At 46.0% G+C, this 26,666-nt stretch overlaps 1 protein-coding gene across 9 annotated transcripts in view; it reads left to right on the forward strand.

Annotated features, from left to right (window-relative positions):
- The window catches only part of FOXP4 (forkhead box P4), a 973,797-nt gene that overhangs the window by 658,851 nt on the left and 288,280 nt on the right, over positions 1–26,666 (forward strand). For all 9 annotated transcript variants that reach the window (XM_085650498.1, XM_085650470.1, XM_085650461.1 and 6 more), the window contains one exon: positions 13,858–13,947. In XM_085650498.1, coding sequence (XP_085506624.1) covers positions 13,858–13,947 — 90 coding nt within the window. The remainder of the gene's footprint in view (positions 1–13,857; positions 13,948–26,666) is intronic.

Raw genomic sequence — 26,666 nt, forward strand, 5'->3', positions numbered from 1 at the left:
GGACCCTCAATGGGTGGTAGCCATCCTGGATTGAGTTTGGATAAAGCAACCCTTCCCCGGAGTATTTGGAAAGGAGACCTTTGCAGAATAACAATAATGGCAGTCCGATGTGCCCACCACGTGTCTCTTAAAACACACTTGAGTGAGACCCTCGTCTCAACTGCTCTCTGCACACATGCCTTAACTACTCTGTTCATGCGCTCTGCAAGTCCATTGACTTGAGGTGCATAGAGCGCAGTTCTCTGATGAGAGATGCCATAATCTCTCAAAAAACTTTGCATCTCCTGAGCGACGAAATGCACACCATTATCCGTGATAATGAACCTGGGGATGCCCTCATTAGCAAACTCATCCTTGAGAAAATCAATAACCACCCTAGTATTGACTGAACTAACACACCTAGTGGAAACCCACTTGGATGAGTAATCCACTAACAGAATCACAAACCTCTCTGAGGGATTTAGCAACTCGAAAGGCCCCATGAGATCCAACCCAAGCTTGACCCAAGGCTCTTGCGGAACCTCAACAGGTGACAATGGAGCAGTGCTGGTGGTATGAGATTTGTTACTGGAAGCACACTGCCCGCACTCCCTAACCACCTTTTCAACAAGACTGTCCATCTTGGGTCACCAATATCTTTCACGGAGACGTGACTTAGTGAAGTTTCTACCTAGATGCCCTTTGTGAGCAAGGTTTATGAGCTTTGACTTAAGGGCATCAGGGGGAACAACTCTCTCACCACGCATAAGTTGACCCTGACAAAGAGTAAGTTCATTTCTAACGGACCAGAAAGGCCCCATGTTAGAATCCAATTTTTTGTTGTCAGGCCAACCCTCAATGACAAAGCGTGTCACTACAGGAAGCAATGGATCCATCAGCAAGGCTTCCTCCCACTCCTGTTCTTGGGTGGCAGTTTCCTTCACCCAACAAACATTAACAGAGTCAGAATCAAGTGTATCTCCACCACACTCAATTGGTAGTCTCGATAAGCAATCCGCAGCTTTGTTAGCAGAACCAGGGAGATACTGCACCTGAAAGTTATACTCTTCCAACCCTTTGCTCCAACGTTTGAGCCTTGGAGTAAGTCTCTCGCTTTCCCCACAGGAGAAAACTTGAACCAAAGGGCGATGATCTGATCTTACCAGGAAAGGAATACCCTACAAATAAAACTTAAAATGTTTTACAGCCCATGCAACAGCCAGAGCCTCCCTCTCAATCCACGAATACTGCTGCTCAGGCTTCTTCAACGCTCTAGAGGCAAACGCAACAACTTTTTTCATCACCACCATCAACTTGAGAAAGTACTGCCCCAAGACCACAGAGGCTGGCATCCGTTGTCAGAAAAGTTTTCTTTTTGGAATCAAAGTGACCAAGGGTGGGCATCTTGCCTATTGCTTGCTTGATAGCATTGAAAGCTGCACTGCAGTCCGGTGACCAGGCAAAATGCGTTCATTTCCTCAAAAGAGCTCTAATGGGTTTAACAGTGGAAGCAAAACCTTAAATAAACTAGGAATAAAACTCGGCAAGGCCAAGGAAAGACCTCACCTGTTCTTTGTTAGTAGGAGCAGGAACATCAACAATACTTTTTGCCAGATCAAATTTTGGTTGGATTTCTTCACCAGATATGACATGTCCCAAGTAAGTGACAGAAGACACACTGATCTTGCACATTAGTCGATTCACAGTTAACCCTTTGTCAGCTAACTTGCACAGAACAGTCCTTGAAACACAGTTGTGTTCAGCGTAATCCTTCCCATAAATTAAGATGTCGTCTTGGAAGAACATGATGTTAGAGACGTCTCCCAAGACCATCTTCATGATGCGCTGAAAACAGGCAGCCGCTGAGGCTAACCCAAAAGGCATTCTGATGAACCGGTAAGCCCCCAGAGGTGTCACAAAGGATGTAAGATGTTTCGACTCTGGATGGAGGGGTACTTGGTGGTAGGCAGAAGAAAAGTCTAATACACTGAAGACCTTGGCACCACCAAGCATGCTGATCGACTTAGATATATTAGGAAGTGGTTGACGATCTACCCAAATCTACTTGTTGAGACTTCTCAAGTCAACACACATCCTAATACTCCTCCCTCCATCCTTAGGGGCCAAAACGACTGGGGCCAACCATTAAGAGGATTTGATTTCCTTGATTACACCAAGGGTTACCAGTCTCTTGAGTTCACTCCTTAGTACCTCTCACATCATGTTGGGGACCTTTCTGACTTTGTGTACTACAGGTAATGCATTCTGCTTAAGAACAATACGGTGTTCAAAGTCCTTAAGCAAACCCAGATTGTCAGAAAACACTTGAGGAAATTCCTCAAAAAATACGTTTGAGATTGAAGAGTGGCCCACCATCATAACTTGCTCTGATGGATAACGAGCATTAGGATTAAGAATTATTCCCAAGTCTCTCTGATGCCTCCACCCAAGAAGGTTGTCACCACGCTTGGCAACATACATTTTACCAATAGTCTCCCTTCCCGTGAAATGAATCTTCAAGATGGCGAATCCTATGACCTCAATAAACGAACCACCATAACTGACTGGGCTAATATCTGGGGCAAGAAGTTGTGTTTGAGGAAAAGTTTTGTCCCAGAGTTCATTGCCCAATATAGTAAAAGGAGAGCCCTAGTCCGCTAGGACTACTAATAACTTGTCTCCAATCACCACCTCACATTCTGGCATACTGATAAGATCTGCATCCACCATGCCATCATTTCTGACACTAAACATGGTGGTTATAGAGGTGACATTGGAGTCAACACTCTCACACACATTTTGCACTGTGCGTACCTTGCCACCAGACTTGCATACCCTTGTATAGTGACATTTGATTCCACATTTGTGGCAGGTAGTATTCCTTGCATAACAGTGAGGGTAGTTAGATGAATGATTGTTACTCCTACATCTGTAACATTTCATCCTAGAAAAATCCATGGAAGGTGTGGCCTTGGTTCCCCGTACAATTTGGAGACATTACCAACAAATTCATGAGGCGTCTTCCTCTGCACCAGTCCATGAATGCTGCGGGGGGTTTGAATGTCATCAGGCATTGCATTATGAGCTTTCATTTCTTTGACCCAGCCAGAAGTGTTTCCCATTCTCTCTACGATGGCTAAAGCTTCTTTCAGAGAAGGATTTCTGGATAAAAGTTTCTCCTGTACTCTAGGACTGTTGGTGCACCTGACCAGCTGATCACGTATCAACGAGTCAGAGAGGTCACCAAATTCACAGGTGAGTGCAAGTGTCTTTAGAGAAGCTATGTAGTTCCTAACTTTCTCATTGGGTTCTTGGATTCTCATAAAAAATGTGTGCCTTTCCAAAACCAAGTTAATGTGTAGTCCAAAATACATTTCCAACATTTTTATGGACATCTCGAAAACATCAGAGGGTTCGCCATCACCTTCACCCACAGGAATCAAGTCAATGCTCTCATAAATGTTGCGCCCTTCTATTGCTAGGTTGTGAAGGAGAATGGCTTGCCTTCTATGAGCCGAAAACTTTTCACCACCATTGGCTACTAAGTAGGAATCAAACAGCAGTTTCCACCTCTTTCATGGTAAGAGTGGTTCACACTTCTCACAGAGAAATGGAGGAGGCTGGTTCATAGAAGTGGCAGCCATGGCAGTAATTTTGAGGTAAAAGTTAGTGATTGTGAAATGAACCAGTCAGTATTTGAATCACAAAGGCACAATGAATAATAAAAAATAGTTTCCCAAACTAAAATGGAGTTAAGATGAAGTCACAATCAAAGAAAAGTATAGTCAAAGGGAGAATCCTAATCCGCCCTTGATAAAAAATGATTGGAAATGAAATCAAAAGTATGCGATGAAAGTCAATATGTAAAATAATGAAGGAGGCAGAAGTCCAAACATAGAGTCAATTAGCGTGTAGCAACATGCAAAGAGAACGTGCAGGCAGTTTGTACAAATCCATAATAATAAATACCTGTGCCAGCATTGATCAGTTGAAAATCCACCGGCCGATGTTGGGGAAAAAACTATCGAAATGAGGGAAATAACTCTGTAGCGATAACTGTAGTTCCAATGCACTGTTTCCAAGGAGATGGAAAACAAGATGGTGGCACACACGTTACGCAACGTGCGTGCATGATCGTGATGACGATGACGCTAAGGACCTGACGTGGAGAAGGCAGTGCACGTCAGCAGTGCACGTAAGCAGATGCATGTCAGAAGGAACCATTCCAGTTTACCGTTGGAAAGCGGCAAAACAAAGAAAAATCGCCCAAATCCAGCTGGAAAGTTGCAGAAAGTCAGGAATAGCTGGAAACAGTACGGCAATGACGTGGGAATAGCAGGAGGCATACACTTCACTCGTCAGACGACTTCAGTTGAGGTGAAGAGGGATATAGCTGCGTGGATTCAGCGAAATGGGGAGAGTTGGTGGCAGGCTTGTCCCCCGCAAGCTCAGCTCGTCGCCAGTGTTACGAAGAGACACACTCCAGTAAGTTTCAGTGTCTTTAATATCTTCAACTCAAGAGCCACCAACCCCAGCTACTGGTCTGTCCCTTCTCCTGGTCAACTGTCTCACAGACGCTGTCATGGAGATAGAACAGCCAGGTTCATGCAGCTTTTAGAATCATCACAACACATTCATATAAGCAATGTTAGTAAAGAACAGCCAAACAATTATTAATTAAAATGGCCTGCTTTTATTTGTTCTGGAGTTTTTCCTTCAAAACAAAATACTTATAAGGTGCCATAGGCTAGACCGATTGGCTGTGCCAATGTTTGTGTGTTCTCTGGTGTGCCCCCCCCCTCCCTCAGGTGAAGGGAGGACAAGGAAAGGGGGTTAAAGGGGTGTTAAAAATATTGCCCGTGGTATAATGAAGGACTGAAATGACTTTAAATTGGCTAAGCACACAGAACCGAACAGGCAGGGACACGGACAAGGCTGGAGCAAGATGAGAAGGGCGCTTCTGTTGGCATTACCTTAATGCACACAGCTTCAAGCATACCACAGAATATTGGTGCCATGGGCCTGGGCCCGTACAAAAGGGGGTGGTGATGGACGGAGTATCAGAACCAATCAAACACTCACACCCAGTCAACAGATCTGGGTTTGATCCATCACCGTTCTTTAGCCCACTATGCCACCCCAGTTCAGACATGGCCATATGCAAATCAGTCTGACCCTGTGCCTCATGGGAACAGTCCAGCCCGAACTGCCAAGCCATGCCTTCCCTGGACCGGAAACAAGCTTCCTAGGACCGGTTTCTGGCATTTCAGCCGTCTGCAGCCAGGCTTGCTTGAATCCAGTGGCACCGTGAGCAAGGGACTCAACGTCTGAGCATACCCTGCCAACTTATGGCGAACAAAGCGGTACAAAAGGGGGTGGTGATGGACGGAGTATCAGAACCAATCAAACACTCACACCCAGTCAACAGATCTGGGTTTGATCCATCACCGTTCTTTAGCCTACTATGCCACCCCAGTTCAGACATGGCCATATGCAAATCAGTCTGACCCTGTGCCTCATGGGAACAGTCCAGCCCGAACTGCCAAGCCATGCTTTCCCTGGACCGGAAACAAGCTTCCTAGGACCGGTTTCTGGCATTTCAGCCGTCTGCAGCCAGGCTTGCTTGAATCCAGTGGCACCGTGAGCAAGGGACTCAACGTCTGAGCATACCCTGCCAACTTATGGCGAACAAAGCGGTACAAAAGGGGGTGGTGATGGACGGAGTATCAGAACCAATCAAACACTCACACCCAGTCAACAGATCTGGGTTTGATCCATCACCGTTCTTTAGCCCACTATGCCACCCCAGTTCAGACATGGCCATATGCAAATCAGTCTGACCCTGTGCCTCATGGGAACAGTCCAGCCCGAACTGCCAAGCCATGCCTTCCCTGGACCGGAAACAAGCTTCCTAGGACCGGTTTCTGGCATTTCAGCCGTCTGCAGCCAGGCTTGCTTGAATCCAGTGGCACCGTGAGCAAGGGACTCAACGTCTGAGCATACCCTGCCAACTTATGGCGAACAAAGCGGTACAAAAGGGGGTGGTGATGGACGGAGTATCAGAACCAATCAAACACTCACACCCAGTCAACAGATCTGGGTTTGATCCATCACCGTTCTTTAGCCCACTATGCCACCCCAGTTCAGACATGGCCATATGCAAATCAGTCTGACCCTGTGCCTCATGGGAACAGTCCAGCCCGAACTGCCAAGCCATGCCTTCCCTGGACCGGAAACAAGCTTCCTAGGACCGGTTTCTGGCATTTCAGCCGTCTGCAGCCAGGCTTGCTTGAATCCAGTGGCACCGTGAGCAAGGGACTCAACGTCTGAGCATACCCTGCCAACTTATGGCGAACAAAGCGGTACAAAAGGGGGTGGTGATGGACGGAGTATCAGAACCAATCAAACACTCACACCCAGTCAACAGATCTGGGTTTGATCCATCACCGTTCTTTAGCCCACTATGCCACCCCAGTTCAGACATGGCCATATGCAAATCAGTCTGACCCTGTGCCTCATGGGAACAGTCCAGCCCGAACTGCCAAGCCATGCCTTCCCTGGACCGGAAACAAGCTTCCTAGGACCGGTTTCTGGCATTTCAGCCGTCTGCAGCCAGGCTTGCTTGAATCCAGTGGCACCGTGAGCAAGGGACTCAACGTCTGAGCATACCCTGCCAACTTATGGCGAACAAAGCGGTACAAAAGGGGGTGGTGATGGACGGAGTATCAGAACCAATCAAACACTCACACCCAGTCAACAGATCTGGGTTTGATCCATCACCGTTCTTTAGCCCACTATGCCACCCCAGTTCAGACATGGCCATATGCAAATCAGTCTGACCCTGTGCCTCATGGGAACAGTCCAGCCCGAACTGCCAAGCCATGCCTTCCCTGGACCGGAAACAAGCTTCCCAGCTTGCCCATTCTAAAGGCCCTGACTATCCTTCTCTGTCTCCGATTCTTTTTTTGTGTGCCCTAAATACTGCGTCCCAAAGGGATTGACCATATTAAGATTAGTCCGAGTAGCAACCTGTCATTCTAACCAACTGTCCGTCTTCTGCCCATAGACAGTGGTGTAACAAAACTTGCAAAGTACAAGGAGGCCCACGCCCACCACCTACCGCTTTTGCGGAAGGGGCCCCCTGGAGCTTGGCACCCCTACACCGCGGGGGCGGCAGGGGCTTATGTTACGCCACTGCCCATAGATATCTGGATGACATCAAGCAGGCTTAAAATAAATGTTGGAAAGTGAGCTCCTAGTTGGGGATTACTATATGCTCAAATAAATGACAATGTCTGCAACACCTCTTGGGAGTCTGTCCTGCCCACGAGTAGCCTCTATTTAGAAGCCAGGGGTATTGATTGATGAGAATTTGTTACTAATATTGCAAATACCAGTAGCCGTTACGTTCCAATTCTTCCATTTGAAAATGCTTTGAGATTCGCTCTTTGAGCTCCCAGCTTAAATTCAACACACAACTGGCGTTCCTTATCTCAAGAAATCAACTAGGCAAGTCACGTTTATCTGTAGTGACAAAGCTGTTTGGTCCACCTGCTATAGCATATCTAGTGTGCAGGAGCTCACTATACCCTTCGACTCGGATGCAGAGGACCTGATTCAGAAAGGGTCTCCGCACTCGAGTGCGGGGACTCCCCCACGACTGCTGGGCCACGAGTGTGGAGGTCCTTTGTGAATCAGGCCCAGAGAGTACATCCCACCAGCTCTAAATGTTTTCACTGGCTGCCGGTTGCCCGAAGGATTACCTGTAATTTCTTTTGTATCTCCTAAAACACTTTCTATGTGACTGGCTCAGCATTTCTTCTTAAAACCGTGCCCACTATCAATCAATCAATCAATGAAAACTTTATTCGGATCATTGACAATCCATAAAAGTACAAGAAAAAAAAAACAATTATAAAATCATGCAATAAGATAAAATACGGTTTACACATGGGGAATAGTCCATCTAAACTTTAAGACATTGTAGACCGGGCACGAACCGCAGTTTTTAAAAAAGAGCTCACACGAAAGACAAGTTCATCATCGTCCAGGGACAAAATCATTGAAAATGCAAGTTCCAGGCTAATTGGTCTTGATTTGTTAAAATACGGAGTTAAAAACCATTTAATATTCTTCATATAGAATTTACAAAAGAATAAAAAATGTAGAGTTGTTTGCCTACTTTGGGAGTCACAGGGGCATGGCTCAACACATTGGTCATTAAAATTCCATAAAGGGAAGCTAAGTGCATGTTTAATGGTGCCTGCCCTAAGGCGAAATATAAGGCCTCGCTCCCAATGACTCAACGGAAGGGTTAAATATCTGGGTGTGGGATATATTATAAAATTACAGGCTAAGTAACAAGAAACGCTAGGTTTCAAGGACTCCCTTGCTACCCTTTCGACATCAAAGAACGTATAAAGTGCTTTTTTAAGTTCACATTTAGTGGGGTGCTTAGTAGTGGAGGGTTTCAGAAAAATATCTTCGAAGTTCACGCTCCGAAGAATGCTATGCACCCCTGATAACCAGGGAATGGTCATGCCCCTGTCGCAGCGGAGACAATCCTCAATGATGTCCCTAGTCAGTTTGGCGGCGGGATTTTTCCAGATCGACAGCCAAAAAAGGGCTGGACGGGCACGAATAAAATCCCCTATAAAATGCAAACCCAATTCCCTATGGCATATAAAATGTGGGGAAGTAATGGGAACACAGAGAAGTTTCCTACAAAATCTATGTTCCTCGGTGGTTATGTCTGAGCAACTGGCAGTACCCCAAACCTCAGCGCCATAAGTAGCAACCGGGACGCATTGAGTTTTGTATATTTTTAGGATAGCAGGCAATGCCCCGGTCAGTTTTGGACGGGGGAGGCTCAAAATTGAATTAATGGACTTTGAGAACTTACTCCTGGCGTGGGCAATATGCCCGCTCCAGGAGTTGTTCGCAGCAAAGACCACTCCCAAATACGGGAAACTGCCAGTTGACCCCAGTCTTTCTGCCCCCACTACTATGCTGCCAATATGATGCCTCTTCGGGCCGCAAGACATTACAAAAGATTTTTTAAAATTGGTCTTCAGATCTAGGGAGTCCATGTGTGCAACAAAGCCATTCACCAATATGCGTAGTGCATTTGGGGTGCGTCCCATAAGGACCGCGTCCTCTGCATATAGCAGTGCGGGGAGATAGTTATCTTTTATAAACGGGACATCACCGGTTAGAGAGACCAGATATTTGTGTAGGCCGTTAATGTATATTATAAATAAAAGGGGGGCTAGGACACATCCCTGTCTGACCCCTCTATTGACTGTAACAGGCTCGGAAACCTCACCCCCAGTGCCAATCCTGACACAGGCCTTCAAATCCCTATGCAAATAGGCCAAAAAATGTACCAGCGATTCATCCAGGCCGTAATCCAATAAGGCCTTCCAGAGTAATGACCTATTGACAAGGTCAAAAGCGGTGGATAAATCCATGAAGGCCAAATAAATTGGGCAATTACGTGCTACGGTGTACTTGCCCAAAATAAGATTCAGATTAAGGCATTGCTCCGCAGTTCCCACTTTATTGCGGAAACCCAACTGACAACTCTCTAAAATTTGGTTGTCCTCGGCCCATAACAGGATTTTATTATACAGTACTCTCCCTAGAATCTTTAGAGTATTGTCAATAAGGGAGATAGGCCTATAGCATGATGGTTGGGAACGGTCACCCTTCTTAAAAATAGGCACTATAATACTAGATGACCAGGTTGGAGGTGGTAAGGAGGTAAAATTTAAATTCTTAAAAACATTCAATAAGAGTGGGGCCCGTAAATCAGGGTGGGTCTTAATAATGTCAATTGGGAGGCCATCTGGGCCAGGGGCTTTATTCCCCGCGCTCTGTGCGATGGCCTCCGTTACCTCAGATAGTAATATATCAGCCCGTGGGGGGCTGTTAAATATTGGGATGGCTGCCGCAGAAGGTGGAACCGCGTAGATCTTAGAAAAGTGGTCCACCCATGCAGCTCCAGAGATGGTACAATCTATTGGGGTCGCGACCTGGCCCGCGCAACGCAGGTCTTTGACCGCGGCCCAAAAAATATCTCCCCTGCCGCGGGCAGCAGTTTGTACTAGCACCTCCCAGCGCTCCTCGAGAATCTCCTCCTTCCTTCTCCTAGTGGCCAAATTATATCGTGACCTAGCGTTTTTTACATCAGTCAGATTCCTCGGACTAACAGATAAGACTAGTCGCAGTTCGCGGTTGGCCAGGGAACACTCATGATCAAACCATCCCTGGTCATCCGTCATGGCACGCAAAGGAATCGTGAGCTGTGCACGAAGGGCTGAGCAGATCTTGACAAAATCGTCTACAGCCCCAGGGTTAGGACTTAAATCGGACAAACATGAGAGGAATAGAGGAAAGTTATCTCTGACCAAGGTCTGTACAGTCGTCATCACATTAACACCCCTCCATTTTAATCTGAGGTTGTTTGAGCTTAAGGAAAGATTCCTAGCGCCACATTCCTTATTGTAGACCGGTCGATGGATAATCTTTAAACTGATCTTGATAGGATTATGGTCCCCTTGGGACATTGGAATTACCTTGGCCTCACTGATGCGGTCTGTCAGGCCAGGGGATATAAAAAGTTAATCAATTATTGAAGAACAATCTCTACCTCTGAATGTTGGCACTAGGGGGACAGTGGGAAAGCGGTCCATAACATTCTCCAAATTATGTGTACTCAAAAGAATAGTTAATTCCACACCCCTTTGGCACCCCAGACCTGAATTACAATCCTTAAAAGTTGGGCAATCACCATTTAATTTAGCATTAAAATCACCACCCAATACAAGGCCAGAGGTGTCATTAATATCGTCCCTAGCCTCCAGGGTGGTGATAACATTAAAAAGGTTCCTAAAATGTGTATTAGGTAGTGAACTGAAATCGTTATTATAAAAATTTACCAAGAAAAGACTAGTTTTCTGTTTAAATAATATAGCCTGGAAGTTCTGATTATTTGTCGGTATGACCCTGGAAGAGCCTCCAGCAGAGATGTTAATCCAAATGGATAAGCCTCCGGAAGGACGGCCCATTCTAGATTTTGCGGCAAGAATATTATGGCACTGAAAACCATTAGCATGTAAATTAACCGTTGCCCACGTCTCCTGTAGCATAATTATATCTTGGCTCTGAATGAAATTGACCCACCCAGGGTCGAGGAGCCTTTGTTGGAGACCTGCTATATTCCAACTTATAACATTTAAGTTACCTGTCCTTGAAGCTATACACTCTAAGGAGTTAGCAAAATTATCAGAAGTCATAGGTACAGGTGCTAACGGCAGGATAGGGTCCTCTATCAACGGTAGGGCAAGGAGTCCGTTACTCGAACTTGGTTGTCAATCAGCAACATCTAAGTCAGACAAACCCAAGAAACGATTGGCCAAAGGAAGGGCCGTAGGCGTGGGCACACAATTATTGGGGATGGGTTTATAGAAATAGCCAAGGGAAAACATACATATGTTCGTCGTAAGCCCTGGCAATAACTCACGGGTGCGCATTAGCGACTGAACAGTATGGGGTCTGCAAATATTTATGACAATGCAATCCCCACTAATGTTTTTTGCCGATGTACCCACCCATCCCACTCTCCGCACCATTAAAATTTCATGCAATCTGGCCGGTTCAAAACCCTTGTGTTTCCTTAACCAGTCCACACATTTGTTGCGAAGGTCCACCCAAGATTCCTTCTTATTCTCGGGCAAACAGGGGACTCCGGCTAGAATTATAACATAAGGATATGATGCGGGGGGAGGTTTAGAGTCACGGTACTGGGCAAAGTCTTCAGTGGACCTGGTACAGTGAGCCGTGGTCTAACATCAGTGTCCGATGAGAAAAGAGGGATCATCGCCGGTGGAGATTGTGTTAGACCGTTGGATAAACACTGAGTACTATTGTTGAGATTGGCTGGTCCGTTATCTAATTTATCAGCGGCCCCCGACAGGCGCGTCGTGATAGGTAGGGAGGTACAATCGACAGTCGATGCAACAGAAGCTGACTCCCGGGTTAACAATTGTTCCATACGTAGGAGTCTCTCGTTTAAAGGGGCAAAATTTGCGTCAAAGAGGGCCTTAGAGTGGCTGACTATGGCTTTTAAACCCGACTCCAGAGCTGACATAATGTCATCCTTACTATGAGAGGTGGAAGTGGGCTCATCAGTTTGGGTGCCCACCGACACAAAATTAGGAACGACAATTGTCTGCAATACCATTTTATTACATTTGGCGGGGCGGCCAAGAGTGTTAGATTTATTTTTGGCCCCCCTTTTCCGTTTGGCCGGTGGGCCACTGGATTTAGTTACGCCAATTAATTTAGGGGCGCGAGATCTGGTACGAGTTTGTTGGCCACTGGGACAAATATCTGAAGATGTAGCTGAGACGTATGACGGGGACAGTTGCTGTGCGGGTGTCGCGGGCATCGGGGGCAGAGTTGGTGACACGGAGAGGCGGTGGCAAACAGTAACGCCCTGTGTCGCGGCTTCAAGAGATGAGCGTCGCTGAGCCGCCATTAAGTCTAAAGATAGACGTCGCTCAGTTAGCTCAATCTCGTGTGTCAATACGCTCTCAGCCCTGATCATAAAAGCATCCAATGTCCCCACCGCGCCCTTGCGTTTACTCATGATGGACCAATGATGTGCCCCTACACACCACTAAAGCACATATAATACTGTGGCTTGTGCGGCAATATTAAACAATGTCACCTGGTATTCCGGTTACTTGCAGATGATGAACCAAGGGGGGTGTCCCGACCCGGCCTCCTCTGGCCTCGGACGGCCACACCCAGCCCGCCCTCGCGCGATCCCGCGACGCGGGGAGTGTCCTCCCTTTAATTGCGCCTCCAGGTGTCGATGGGCGAGAGCTTCCGCCCCAGGTGCCCCAGGTGGTGCTGGGAAACGTAGTCCCACTTCAATGCGCGGCCGCGGGGGTGATACACGTGGCGGCGTGTGGGAGACAGACGAGTCAAGGGCTAGAACCATGGACCCTCAATGCAGCAGCCGGGTCGGGCAAAGTCCACCAGCAGAGTTGCGGACACAGGAAAGTTCCCACTATATACCGACCCATAGACTCTGCTCCACTATAAGAGTGCTTTTCTATCCACCAAATGTTAAAAAAACTGTGGTGGTCGCTCTTTAGCTTCCCAGTCTGCAGAATGCTGAAACAAGTGATGTTGCACTGTTGTAATACAAAAAGTTGGATGAGCTGGTACAGTGTGCTCTGCACCAATAAGACTCCGAGTGGTAATGCATTATAGAATCCAATTTAAACTATGGTAGGCCTAATTGCTGGGGTTACTTTAGATTTGGGAATTGGGAAACAGAGGAAGTGGGTCGATGTAGGTAAGGGGAGATGATGTGATTGAGTTACACGATATAATGGTTACAGTTGATAGTGAAGCTCTAACAGGATCTGCCATTCCAGCAGCAATGCTCTGAATGCAGTATTTTCACACTGGCGATGTGGCTTCCTTACATGCTATAAAGGGACATTATGTTCTTTACAAATATGTAAAGTTACCATTTCTCTAACTACTAATATAATTGGCCCTTTAAATTAAGTATCGAAGCCAAGGACCGAGAAACACTATCTGTTTTCCAAGACTAAGCTTAGAAATGGGTAATTATAGGAGTTTGCCAGTGCGTGAGTGAGGGATTCGGGGACAGTAACTCCAAATGCAGGGACTAGTTATCAGCTAAGCAGCCAGCTAAGGGCTGAAATGGAGATCGGATTTGACCATAATGCTGTGTGACTTAAGTGGCCTAGTGCTGGCTGGATGATCGCCTGGTGAAAGACTTATTGTGAGAACATAGCAATGACACAGTTCTTCTCTTGCCCCTTTTTCTTGCAGGCTCTCCAGGTGGCGAGACAGATCCTCCTCCATCAGGCTACAGGACTGAGCTCTCCAGGCATCAATGACAGCAAGCAGTCTTCAGTACAGGTAAGGCCCAGCCAATGACAGGCTCATACGGAGTGGAAGGGCAGTGGGTTCCTGGCCAGTGATATGGCCGTTCCAGGGTGAGAGTGCAGCCGGTAAAGGTGAGGCCCAGTAATGCACAAACTCAATATGAGAAAAGGCATCCTTTACCACTGGTATGATGTGAAGGTGAGAAGATGTTTGCATCAGTCATTTTCACTTAGTGAAAAAATAACTATCGTTGTGGCAGAGCAAGGCCTGGTCAGTAGCACAGTTACTTGTGAGTTGGGGGTGATGCAGTGAAGGTGAGGCCACACTGCAGTGCGAAAGCATTTGTTAAAGATGAGTGCCACCCAATGACAAATTTATTGTGGGATCAGACGGTATTTTTCACCAGAAGTACGTAATATGAGAGTTTGAGGGCATCCAGTGCATGTGAAGCAAGACAGGATTGTAATGGGTAGCAGACTATGTCAACAACAAGATATATTGGGAGGGGACATATGATGCGGTTGAGATAGTGATAGGTGGAATGATACCCTGGGTAGGAGAGACCTGGGCAGCGATATAACCAATGGGAGCAATCTTGGCGGAAGGGCAGCACACAACAATGACGAGATAACTTTGGATGTGGAAGGAGATCCATTAAAGGTGAGGCCCAGACAGCAAAGAGACAAGGGGAGCAACTATGGTTCTCGAGTAAAAAAAGTAGACTTGAATATGTTTTAGTCTTTCATACCTGAAGATAATTCCACACGTTAGTACCCAATTAGCTATCTAGTTTAAAGTGGGGCGTACAGTGGTCTAATTTACTTACAGTCACAGTCAGTCGTTAAATAAACACTCTAAACTCAACAGATGAAAGTGAGGGAGCAGGTCTGTGAGTGGGCAGAATATAGAGCCAACAATCGGTAGACATGAGGCAAGCGACTATCAACATCTGAAGGCCACCAAGGAGCTAATACAGAAATGTGGATAGCTCCCTAGCCACGAAGAACACTTCACTGTAATTGGGCCGCGACCACAGTTTCTTTGGTCACTGAGAGTCTGGAAAATGTCACCTTGTGGGTGGTATGCTCTGGGTGACAACTAGATACCACTTACATTTAGTTTCTGCTTGGGATTAGGGCTAAGGAAGATCACTGGGTGGATATCTCATTTAAACTGCCAGAGGACTTTAAAAAAAAAGGCTAAAATAACATGTTATCTATAAAAAATGAAATCAACTAATGAGGAGCTAGGCAGTAGGATTAGATTACAATATATAATCATCAGAACAAGGTAACGCTTGTACTTTAAGTGAGTACTGGGATTAGGGGTAAAATGCTCTGCCTCCACTGATGTATGCGCTTGTCATGTGTAGCGAAACAACAGGGATTTGTATGTATGTATGTACCATGAATGATTTACATAGCGTAAACCAGCTAGGGAGCAACACCATGCTTAACATTATCAGGGGGTGTTGAGAGATGATGCAAGATCGTGTACATCAAGTTCAGTTGGAATGTACACATTTGCATTATATTTCCCCCATATTTTGAATTTTAAACACTGAAAGATTAAGTGATTGGCCAAGGCATGGTCGATTTTCAATGATGTGCTGGAAACTGAATCAGAACCCAGGTTCCAATGTCAGCAGCTCAGCCCTTAGCCAAAGGACCCCATCTCCAAAGATGAACTGCTATCAGCCCCTCATCCATGAAGTACTTAGTTTTAAAGATTGTCTGTCCAGACTGCATAGATTAGACAGGCCATCAGGTCTGATTGCTAATTAGCGTTACCGTTATCTTTCTTTCCCCACCTCTCTTTGGGCCAAAGCAATATTTGAGTTAGGGCTGATTGTACAAAAGGATTTTACTGTCGGAAACCCTGCGATTCACAAAACCACTGGGTTTGCGACCCCAAATACCATCTCTGAAATGTACAAAATACATTTTGATAGTCCGAATACTTTTTCAGACTCGTAAAATGGGTTCTGCGACCCGTACCAAATGGCAATTTACAAGGGGTGCTCCTCCCAAATTGTGATTTGGTAACCTATGTATCAATGGTATGTGACTGGAATGCCTGTCTCAAACAATTGACCAGTTACTGACTTCTCACCGGAGATAAGTTCTTCACAAAGAGAATTGTAGTAGCAACCCTCTGGATCACTCACAACTCTCCCTGAAGTCTTCCAAAATGTAATTTTTTCTTTCTTATTAAAGCAGCTCTGGTTCCTTTAAGGTTGCACAATTTTTCTTTTTTATTTTGGAATGCAATCACAGGGATGGTTGTCTGCTGCTCCTTACAAGGTACAATCCCTTTAATTGTAGCCACTAGAAGTGGGTTGCAAATTGCGTCCTGCCTTATGAATATTAATTAGGCAGGCCATTCTGCAACCCCCAACCCTGAGAATCGTTATTTTGAGAACCAACTTATTAGTACTTAGGCTGTTTCACAATATCTTTGTACATCAGATCTATTGTTCCTGGCACATATGACTGATTCGTATGTTGCCAATAGAAACTCATCCAGGCCATAGGTGCGTGTTCTCCAACCCGCCACAGGGAGGGATTGTCAGTACATGATCTGACCCGTCATTGAAATGTCAAGTGGTTACGAATGCCGTGAAACTTTCTCATACCAGTTAACTCAACCCGCATTTGCCAGGTGTCACCCACTTTTTATTTGCATTCTCCTAACTAAAAAATAAAATGCCTCTATAGAATTAATGGAATCACCCACTTTTCAAGCCTATATCGCCCTCCAAAAAGTGTTCAATACTCATTTACCTTAATGGGATCCCCCTCTTAAACTCCTGGCTTCATCTAAATTTTGAGGCAACTGGTTGACAAGTATGTTTCCTGGCAACACTCTCACACCACTACCTATTCAGTTGCAGCAGTTGATACAGCTGCATCAGTTGCAAAGGGAAACTTTCCTTCGTGTAGTGAGGTGGACCTTGTGCGAGAGTTCAAAAGATGAAGTATGTGTTACTGAGTGTAACCAGCAAATCACAGATTAAGACAGAGGTTATAGATGCCTCCTGCCATGCCCTCGTGCCAGCAGTGAAAAACAGCGTTATGATGCAGCCACTGCTGGCCACATCGTATCTCTTTGTTTTTTTTTTAAACTTTAAGCCATCCTAAAAAATGACAAAGCAAATAAATCGCATAGCTAAGACTTATTGCTTGTATTTTCTAGCCAGACAGGAGGGTGGGAAGGGGACAAGCAACAACGCAGTGGGAGGATACAAGCAACAACACAGGATGGGTCAGGCTGTAGCGGGTAAGCAGCAACGTGGGATGGGCAGGAAAGAGGCAAACAATAACACAGAATAGTGCGGGCGAGAAGTGGGAAGCAACAATGCAGGATTTTGTAGGCGTGGGCAAGCTACGCCAGATTGAGTGGGCTATAGGGGGCAAGCAACAATGCCGGATAGTCAGGTGGGAAGGGGAAAGCAAAAATATGGAAATGGGTTGAAGGGTGGGAGGGGGCAAGAAACAACATGGAAATAGGTGGGAGGATGGGAGGAGGCAAGAAGCAACATGGAGAGGTACCGGAGGGCTGTGGGAGCAAGCATAATAGAGAGGGCAGCTGCAAGCAAAAACATGCAGAGAGACAGTTAGGTGGAAGGGGCAAGCAACAATATGGAGATGGAAGGGGCAAGTAGCAGCATGGGCAGGCATGAGAGGGTTGTAGGGGCAAGCAACAACACAGAGAGTGGTTGTAGGGGGCAAGCAACAAAACAACACTGATTGTGACAGCAGGGTAGAAGTACCTTCGGGAGGTGGCCTGCAAGCTCATGCTTTCACTAAAAGAAAAAAGTTATTAAGAAAGCACGATCAGTGGAAGGGCACAAGTACTATGGCCATCCTCGAGGGGAGGGACGAACCTACAAAGAGGAAGTGAAGCCTGCATGTGCTGGCCAAAGAGAAGCAAGGAAACAAAAGTTACGATGCAGCCAACCAATGGTAAGGAGTAGATGGACTCTAAGCCCACTGTAAGCTAACAAAATATCCGTGCATGGTCTGTCTCAGACGAGAACTAAAAAGCACCACATAAAACCAGTACTGACATTTGATTATGTTTAATGTGTATTTGGAGGTGGAGGAAGGACAAATAAACCACTTGCATGACACTTAATCTGGGTGTATTGGATAAGCGCTTGTCCTGGACATGCACTTTTAGCTGGATAGGTAATAGGATGAATTTCAAGGAGAGTCGCCGTTGTGTAGCTTGACCCACGGAGTAGCTAGAGCAAGGGTCAAATGACCATCCGGTGACTCCCCTCGAAATGTACCCTAGTACTTATCCAACAGACACTCACTCGGTGCCCACTGTATCTGTGCTGTATTTGTGACCGTACTGAAGCCAGGTGGGATAATTATCAAGTGTTTTTGGTGTCACCGGGTAGGCACTTGGCCATGGTGGAATCTATTGGGTGGCATTGGACCTGGTACGATCAATGGGTGGGAGCTGGACCCAGAGAGAACAGTAGGCCTGGTGTGTCGAGTCACCCTCTGATGATGGACTCTGCAACAGACAATCACATTCCATAGTCTGGGCTCTTCGGGTCACGCCGGCAACTTTCTCAATAGTGTCAGCTGGAAGGAAATGCAGTCATCGTATGACAATCTTGTGGAATAGAACAAAGAAGATGGTATCTGTCTTCATCAGCGTGTGTGTCTTTCTGTCTTTGCTTATTTTCTGTGTTGGTGTGGGTACACTGATATGTTTGTGCTATGGTGTGTTGATATATATCTGTGCCTATCTTTGTGTTTGTGCAAGAACTAAAGTCCGGAGCTGCACATATTTACTGCCCCACATTGTCTTTTTTGCGTTTATTCTGCACGTTCTGAGAACCAGAGACCCCAAGGTACCTATTCTAATGCTCCCCAGGAAAACTGTACGTAGATGCTCTCCTGCTTAGCCCCTGAGGGAATAACTTCCATTAACTATTTATGGCCCTAAAGCTATACTATTGGCAGTCGGCACATATTTTAATCTACAGGGTTTCCCCCCTGTATATTGAGTGAGGTGCCCCCAGGGCTTTAAGTGGGATGAAAAAACTGGGAGGTCTCTCAAAGGGGCGTGGCCAATGTAATTTAGGGCGTGGCTTAAAAACACAGTAAGCTAAAATCCTGTGCTTAGCATAGTGTGCCGCCCGACTTGTATTTTGCTGTTTCTGTCATTGCACCCAGATATATGATACAACAAGTAACATCATACCTGCAACAAGTCGGGACTATTGGCTTTGTCAGTGGTTGTTAGTTGCATAAAATAAACAAGCAGTAACTATGGCTTGTATATAATATTAGAAAAGCCTCCACTTAAAGCCCTGGTGACACCATGCCGATGTTGCTGCTCCTGAGTTTCTAAAAGAGAAGGGAAGTCCAGAGAGAGCATGACTCTCTTTATAGGATTTCCCCTCCCCTACAACGCTCACCTGGCATGAAGTAATGTCGTGACTTCTCCACTAGTGAGAAGTGAGCAGTGTGAGCACGCGCCCATCGATGTGCCGGCTGTCAATACAGTCCGGAAAAAAAAACGGACCGCCTGTGCCAGGGCACAAAACAGAGCCTGATAGAGACCCGTTTCAAGGCCCCCTTTAAACAAACATTGGCATAGCCAATAGGTCTCGCTTTTGGGAGCTTATATGTGTTTAGCCATGCAACAGTTGGTGTTGTTGCACCAAGGATATTCTGCTGCATAACTATATAGTTATATGGTCCAAAAAGCGAGACCTATTGGCTATGCCAATGCTTGTTGATAATATTCACCGTCACATAGCCAGCTGTTTTCACCAACAGCACTTTGGATTTTTGGTCTTGTAGGTTTGCTTTTCTTATTGCAACGCTAAAGTGCATTACATGATGTCTGCGGTGGTAATGTGCAGCACAACGCATGACTATGTCGGTCCCTTGAAAGTAAATAAAACCAATCCATGCATTGCGGTGCTGGAAGGGGTGAGGGTTTTTTGTTCTTTAATCTGACTTCAGTCGCTTGTTTGTTTTCTGTTTACTTAAAAGCATTATAGGCAATGTGGGGATGGCATGCCACACTGCTTCAAGGATAGCTGGAAAAAATATAACACCGGACATATCGTACTGGCCGAAATTGAAGGCAGTGTGAATATTCATTCACAGCAACGACTTGTGAGCATAAATTAGCGATGCTGTGAAAAATGTACCAAAGTGATATGCAAGATACAATTAAAACAGTGCAATGAAGTCTTAAGAACTCCACATAAAAAAAGACTGCCAGACACGATTAGAAGGAGTAAGCAAACAATGACCTAGAGGCAGGACAGGCTGAAAGGAAATGCTGAGATTATGCAATTCGGCAGTAGGGCTGGGGCACAGCCAATCAATCGAGTCCTCACTCATTGACGGTCTCTGAAAGCTGAGGGAGCACTTTCCCAAAAAATATTTGTCGCTCTGTAACAATTGCAAAACAAGCATTGGCCGCGCGGCCGTGAAATTAACGCTGCGCGGCCATGAAAAAGAAAGTGAGCCACACGGGTAACATGGAAGGTGTAGGGGGGGGTGAGTGCTAAAGCAACACAGGGAAGGCTGGCATATGGTGAGCACTTTCGCGGCCGCTTTGATGTTCTCAGTGGCCGCGCGGCTCACTGAGAACATCAAAGCGGCTGCGAAAGTGATCAGCAGGCTGACAAATGGTGCGCGCGCCCGGCGCACATGCACTGTATTTGGAGGCCTGAAAAGCACTAGTTTGCACTTCCAAATCCCTCGTTTACTAAAGCTCTCGCCAGAGCAGCGCTAAAGCGCTGGCTCAGGCGAGACCTAAAAACTGCCGGTGCTCGGCCCCGGTGAGACCCGGCCCACTTAAAGCCCTGGGTGCTCCAGCATCTCCTGTAAAATTTTTACTGTGCTCCTTAAGGATGGCATTCACAACCTGAGAGAATTTGTTGTTAGATGCCAGTAATGGGTGCTGTTTTTTCTCTAGGATGGTGACTTGCTCACCAGTACAGGGACAGTCTTGTGTGCATTTCCCTCTTCACTCTCTCACCCGATAATGAGGCTTTATTATACATTTCCGGTGCTGTAACAGGAGCCACTTGTCTCAAGTTCAACATGCTGGAAATCAGACATCTTTTCACCAAGGGAAAGAGCCTGTGAACATGGTCTTCTGTAACTGGTCAGAGACATTTAAAGGTAAAGAATGCCAACTGTTGATTGGGAGCTGGGACTACGTCGAGCATCCCATAGTCATGTTAGTACTGAGGTCCTTCAGACTGAAACTTTTAATTGTTCTAAAGATCTGCATTGATTTACTAGGTGCTTTCCTTGACCTGTCCAATATCTGTTCCCGTGTAAGCTAACAACAATTGGGACAAAGTACATTTTTGGACAGCTACTTGCCTGCCTGTCTACCTATCTTGCCTTTCTATCTGTAGTGTAGTGTAGATCAATAACAGGAGACAACAGCCTCAAGATCAGAGGTAACCTGGCAATCACAGATTTTGGAGAGTCCTTGTGAAGAGCATCAGTGTAGCCCTGGTGCAGGCTAACTCACTGTACCTACATCAAGCAACAAGTGGATGCGAGAGGTTCAACTCGTGACGCAAAGTGGTGGCCCATTCAATGTGCCAAAGACTCCGTTGAATGTCCTAAAATGTCTCTCTTGAAATTACTCATCCTGTGGCCCCTATGCAGTTGACCCATGTTAGGTTTGACCCTGGGGACCCTTGTTTCCGGTCCCCTCCTAACTCAACCCCTGACCTAGACTGTGGAACCTCAGAGGCAGGAGAGATCCCAAGATGGTAGACACTCCTGACAATGAATTGTCTTCTAAGATCCCATAATCATGAGTTAGCATAAGACCATGGGTACCTATATGGAATTTTAAAAAAGTCCATGTTCTAGTGCTGTATTGTGCAGCACTGCTTTGTTTTCTTTAACACAATGCCACAGCTCTGATGGCCCCTGGAAACCCTATTCATCTTAAGGGCATTAGGAAACCTTGGCTGCGACTGGCAGATTCTGAGATACAGCACTGTCCTATCAATAGCAGTGACCCAAGTCAGGATCCTAGACCTCGAGACAAACACCCAAAATCACAGCATTTAACTGAATCCTTGAAAAAAATCAATTTCTCCTAAGTCTGCTTTCAAGGGAACTGTCCATTTATACATTTAAAAATCTATGAAAGAATTAGACAACAGTGGTTACACAGCAAAAAGGCAACATTGGCCGATTGATTTTTGGCTTATGCTTCTGGGGCTTCAGAAAGTTACAAGGCCATGATCAAGGTGCCAAAAGGAATTTCGCAAAAGGCCTCTCTTCTGGTTAGTAGGAATAATGTTCTGAAGTGAGACTCAATCGGCCTTCCAATGTTTCGAGCAAGAACTTGCTGGAGTAGATCCAACTCCCACATAGACTTTTCCCTGGGTGTCTCCAATTCATAGGCTTTTACCTAGATGGAGGTCTCTGTTTGGATAAACAGTAAATGGGGAGGATACTCCGTTCCCGTGGCTTTCCTCTCGTTCTATTTCCTCCCACCCACCATTCTTTCTTTTTACAGCCTCGCTTTTCTTCTCCCCATTCCTTATTTAGACGCTCTTCTGATTCTCTCCCTTTTTCTTCCAAACGTTACCTTTGATCCTTCTTTTTCTAACCCCACCGCTATAAATGTCTTGCCTCAGAACTCAAAACAGTGACCTCCTAGCCCACCAAACTCCTAACTTCTAATCGCAGACCTCAGCGTAACCCCTTCATAATCTTGCTTTCTCTCTCCTTTCAGCTCCCCAAAGGCCTCTCCAGAATATATAGGACCCTGTTAACATGTAATGATCTTGTACTGCAGACCTTTGCTTTTAGAATCCTTTTAGAATCCTTTGAGAGGCTTTGGAGCCATGAAGAATCCCAGTCTTTACCACAAAGGAGCTTTGGAGGGCGCCACTAAGCCCCTTTATCCATGTAAATCCTGCAGTTCAGGTACCCTTACGACAACACTGGAAGTACCGCTGAGGTCCCACCACTGTATTTTTCCTTGTGCTGTTATGAAGCAATGCCAGACCCCCATCAGTTGTCTTGGAGTGGAGGCTTTGCCTACATAGGGGCTAACTCGTTCAAGTTCAGATTTGCACAGAGGGCCAAGGACACCAGCTGCTGTAACCTTGTGTTATTGGTAATGAACCTGCATAGAAGCATTGTACTGTCGATAGTAAGCTTGCCCTGGAGGTTGTTGGCCTTTCTAGTGAGTAGAGACTTATTATATGCATAATTTTGGTATTCTTCATATTAAGCAAGTGCTGGGGTCTTGTGCTGTGTGTTGGAAACTGCTGGCAGACACCTATGCACTTGGAAGGGAGCAGGCATTGTAGCCTTAGCCCCTCTCTAGTAAGCAGGAACTGGAGGCTGCTGTCCTCTGTAGTGAACAGAGCCTGGACTCCTATGTAATACTATGCAATGCCTTGTGCTGTCTGTAGTAAGCTGATGCTGGAATCGTGTGCTGTCTATATTAGGCCGGCACTAGGTCCTTATGCTCCTCATAGAAAGCTGGTGCTTTATACTCTGTAGTAAGCTGGTGCTAGGCCTTATGCTCTCTGTAGTAATGGTATGCTGGGAATCTGTGCTCCTCGGGCAGCTGGGGCAAGGATTTTGTGCTGTCTGTAGTAAGCAATTCCCGGGCCATGTGCTGTCTGAAGTAGGCTAGTGCTGAGGCATTGTGCTTTCTTTATTAAGATGGTGCTGGGGCTTTGTGCTTTCTATAGAAAGTTGGTGCTAAGCCTTGTGCTCTCTCTAGTAAATTAGGCACCAAGGTCTTGTGCTTTCTGTAGTAAGTAGATGCCAGGGCATTGTCTTTCAGTAGTATACATGTGCCATGACCTTGTACATTTCACAGTGGGCAGGCCATCTAGACCATCGAGTTGCCTTACGTATATTGAGTTCTCAATATACGTAAGGCAACTCGATGGTCTAGAGTACCCAGTTGTTTGCAAATTGGTGTAAGCCAGCAGGTCCTAGCACCTGCATAGGCGGGGCAAACGAAAGTAAGGTGTGCAATACTTCCTTTTGAGATCCCGCAAGATGGGCATTCCTCAGTGGTCTGATGGGGGGGACGCCACTTTGCAGTAAATTCATGGACTGGGAGTGAGCCAAGTCTAAATTGGATATATAATGTCCTGTCGCTAGGGATCTGGATAATATCCAGATACGGTTCGAGACCTCTCGATGGTTTATGTTGGAAGAATTCTTCCGTGAGCCTTCCCACAGTTGGGTTGCTGAGGTCTCTAACGTCAATCCACTTCCAGTAAATTCTTTTGAGGTCCGCTTTACTCGGTGGACTTTGAGTATCCCAACACTCTTTGAGACCAAGGGTTTTCATTAATGCCTTGACATTTGTGATCCATTTGATCCTCTTACAAGTGTCCAGCCCCATTACTTCTTCAAAGGCCTCTAGTTTCAAAAGCACCTGCTGCCTCGTTTCTTGCCTCGAGCAATTTCCAGGCAACAATAAAAATGTCAAGATAACTCCGGTGTTTAATGTTCTTCCTGGAGAGAGATCGGAGTTTTGACTACTTGAGGTTCTGACTGATCATAAAATAGCACAAAGGATTAATATGGCTGCTGCAAAGAAAGCGTACCATGCAGATCACAAAGTGCATATGATGTAAATAGGTCAGTGGGTTACTGATTTTCTAAGAGACGTCCTTTTGCTACTCGCAGTTTATAAATTAAAAATTCTCTAATATAGAACTGTAAATTATTAACTGTCTTCAAAGAAATGCATGCACACTGCAAAGTATAGATTAAAGCATTGATTAATGTTGCAAAAAGGGTTCATTTGGATGGAAATCGATTCTTATTATTAAAGAGATCCCCCAACTATGGTGTTCCGTTTTCAATTCCGAGTTTGTGCTCCTCAGACCAAGCACTCTTAAACTATACTGCCTACCAGTATGGATGACATGTCACTCCACCACCTTGTAGTCCTCTGGCTTATGTAACATTTCCTATACTCTGATATACACATGTATGATTGATTGCATCACGCACACATTACACAGAGACAAAGTCCACTGACTCCTTACGCTGGTATGAGCGGCACTATATAACTAATTAAATGCATCTGAAAGAGAGTGGTTATGGAGACTTGAGGGGCACTGTTAAAAGGTGGTGTTAAAAGGTGGTGGTGAGGGAATCCGTGGTGGGGGCACCAACAATCATTGTCGCACCGGGCGCCACCAGCTCTAAAGCTGGCCCTGGTACTGCACTAGAGAAGACATGTGGTGCACCAGTCTATAGCTGGATCTACTGCCAAAGGTCCAACATTAACACATTCTGTCATGTGGCTTTATATGTACATATGTGGTGTTTGTATAGCATGACCCTAGCCAGAAGGCAGCAGAACGCTGTCCATGGTTGTTGGAAAACGAGGCAGCATCTGTGAGGCCTGCACAAATAACATGACTACATTTGTCCTTCACTGGGAACCAAACACCCAATTGTAGCGCCTGACTCTCAGAGGGTAGCGTTGCAGAGCAGTCTGAGGCTTACTCAATGGAGGTGGTGTGGGCTAGTAATCGCCATTTGCAGGTGCACAAAAATAACACTCAATAATTGATTGTCCAGTCTGTACTTTGCTTTATAAAAGTAAGAGTACATTTATTAAACACACACACCACTCAATACTATGCACCAATTAACAAATATACATAAGCTGTTGGAATTACTTTGTGACATTGCATAACATCTCCACCCCTCCCGCAGGGGGGGTGGGGTCGAGTACCACCACTCCCATGTATGCACATCAACTTGCCCCCAATGCAGTTAGTTGAACATAACCTGGAGCGAGGGCCCTGCGCACTGGCACCATCCCAGTGGCGACCCACCCCATTACCTCAACAAGCATTAAAAAGGGGTAAACCTGCCTTGGTGACACATGACCCTGACTGAGCATCTCCTACTGACCATAAAGTATGCACCTCTATATCTTAAGGGCTAGCAGTCTGGGGTCTTCACCTAAGCGCAGCAGCAAGAATCCATGTTTACGCACACTTTAGAATGACAGTACTCATCACCTTGGTTGATCATTTGAATGCATTGCAATTACAGCCCCTAAGGGCATCACAAATGAAATCACAGGATTGCGCATATACAGCCAGACACCCTAGCAGGACTGTCTGGCAACATAGCCCCTCTTGGCTTATGACATCTCCTTACACATGTGCCTTACAGTCCCTTCAAAAGAAGTACTCCTGGCAACTACACTTCTCCTGCAGCGCCTCTTCACTTTAAAAGGAATCACAGGTAAAAGCATGGGATTATGTAAATACAGCCAGACCCCCTAGCAGGAAGGTCCAGCAACATAACTCCATTTAGCTTAACATCACCTTACACAGGTTCTTCACTTTACACATGTGACTTTCAGTCCACCTAAAAAGAAATAACCAATAGTAAATGCATTTCGGTGCAATTACACCACTTCACCTCCAGGGGATGCCCTTCTCCAGACATCCCCAACTCAGCCCTTCTGCTGAGCCCTTGAGGGGTTATTCTTTCAGATGCCCCGTGAAACTTAGGGGTGGACTGTTCTTCTTTATGCTGGGGGAGACTGCAGTGCTCCTGCAGCCCCCCCTGCACCCTTTTTCACAGATGAGGTTGACCCCCTCCTCTGGGGGCCACCAGGCACCAAAATGGCAGATTTCTTTGTGCTGGGGGGGAGGGGGGGGGGGAAAGACTGTGCTCCCCCAGCCGCTCCCCCAGCACCTTTTCACAAGTGAGGGTGACCCC

The sequence above is a fragment of the Triturus cristatus genome, chromosome 1_1 (genome assembly GCF_964204655.1).
Source record: "Triturus cristatus chromosome 1_1, aTriCri1.1, whole genome shotgun sequence".
Taxonomy (NCBI): domain Eukaryota; kingdom Metazoa; phylum Chordata; class Amphibia; order Caudata; family Salamandridae; genus Triturus; species Triturus cristatus.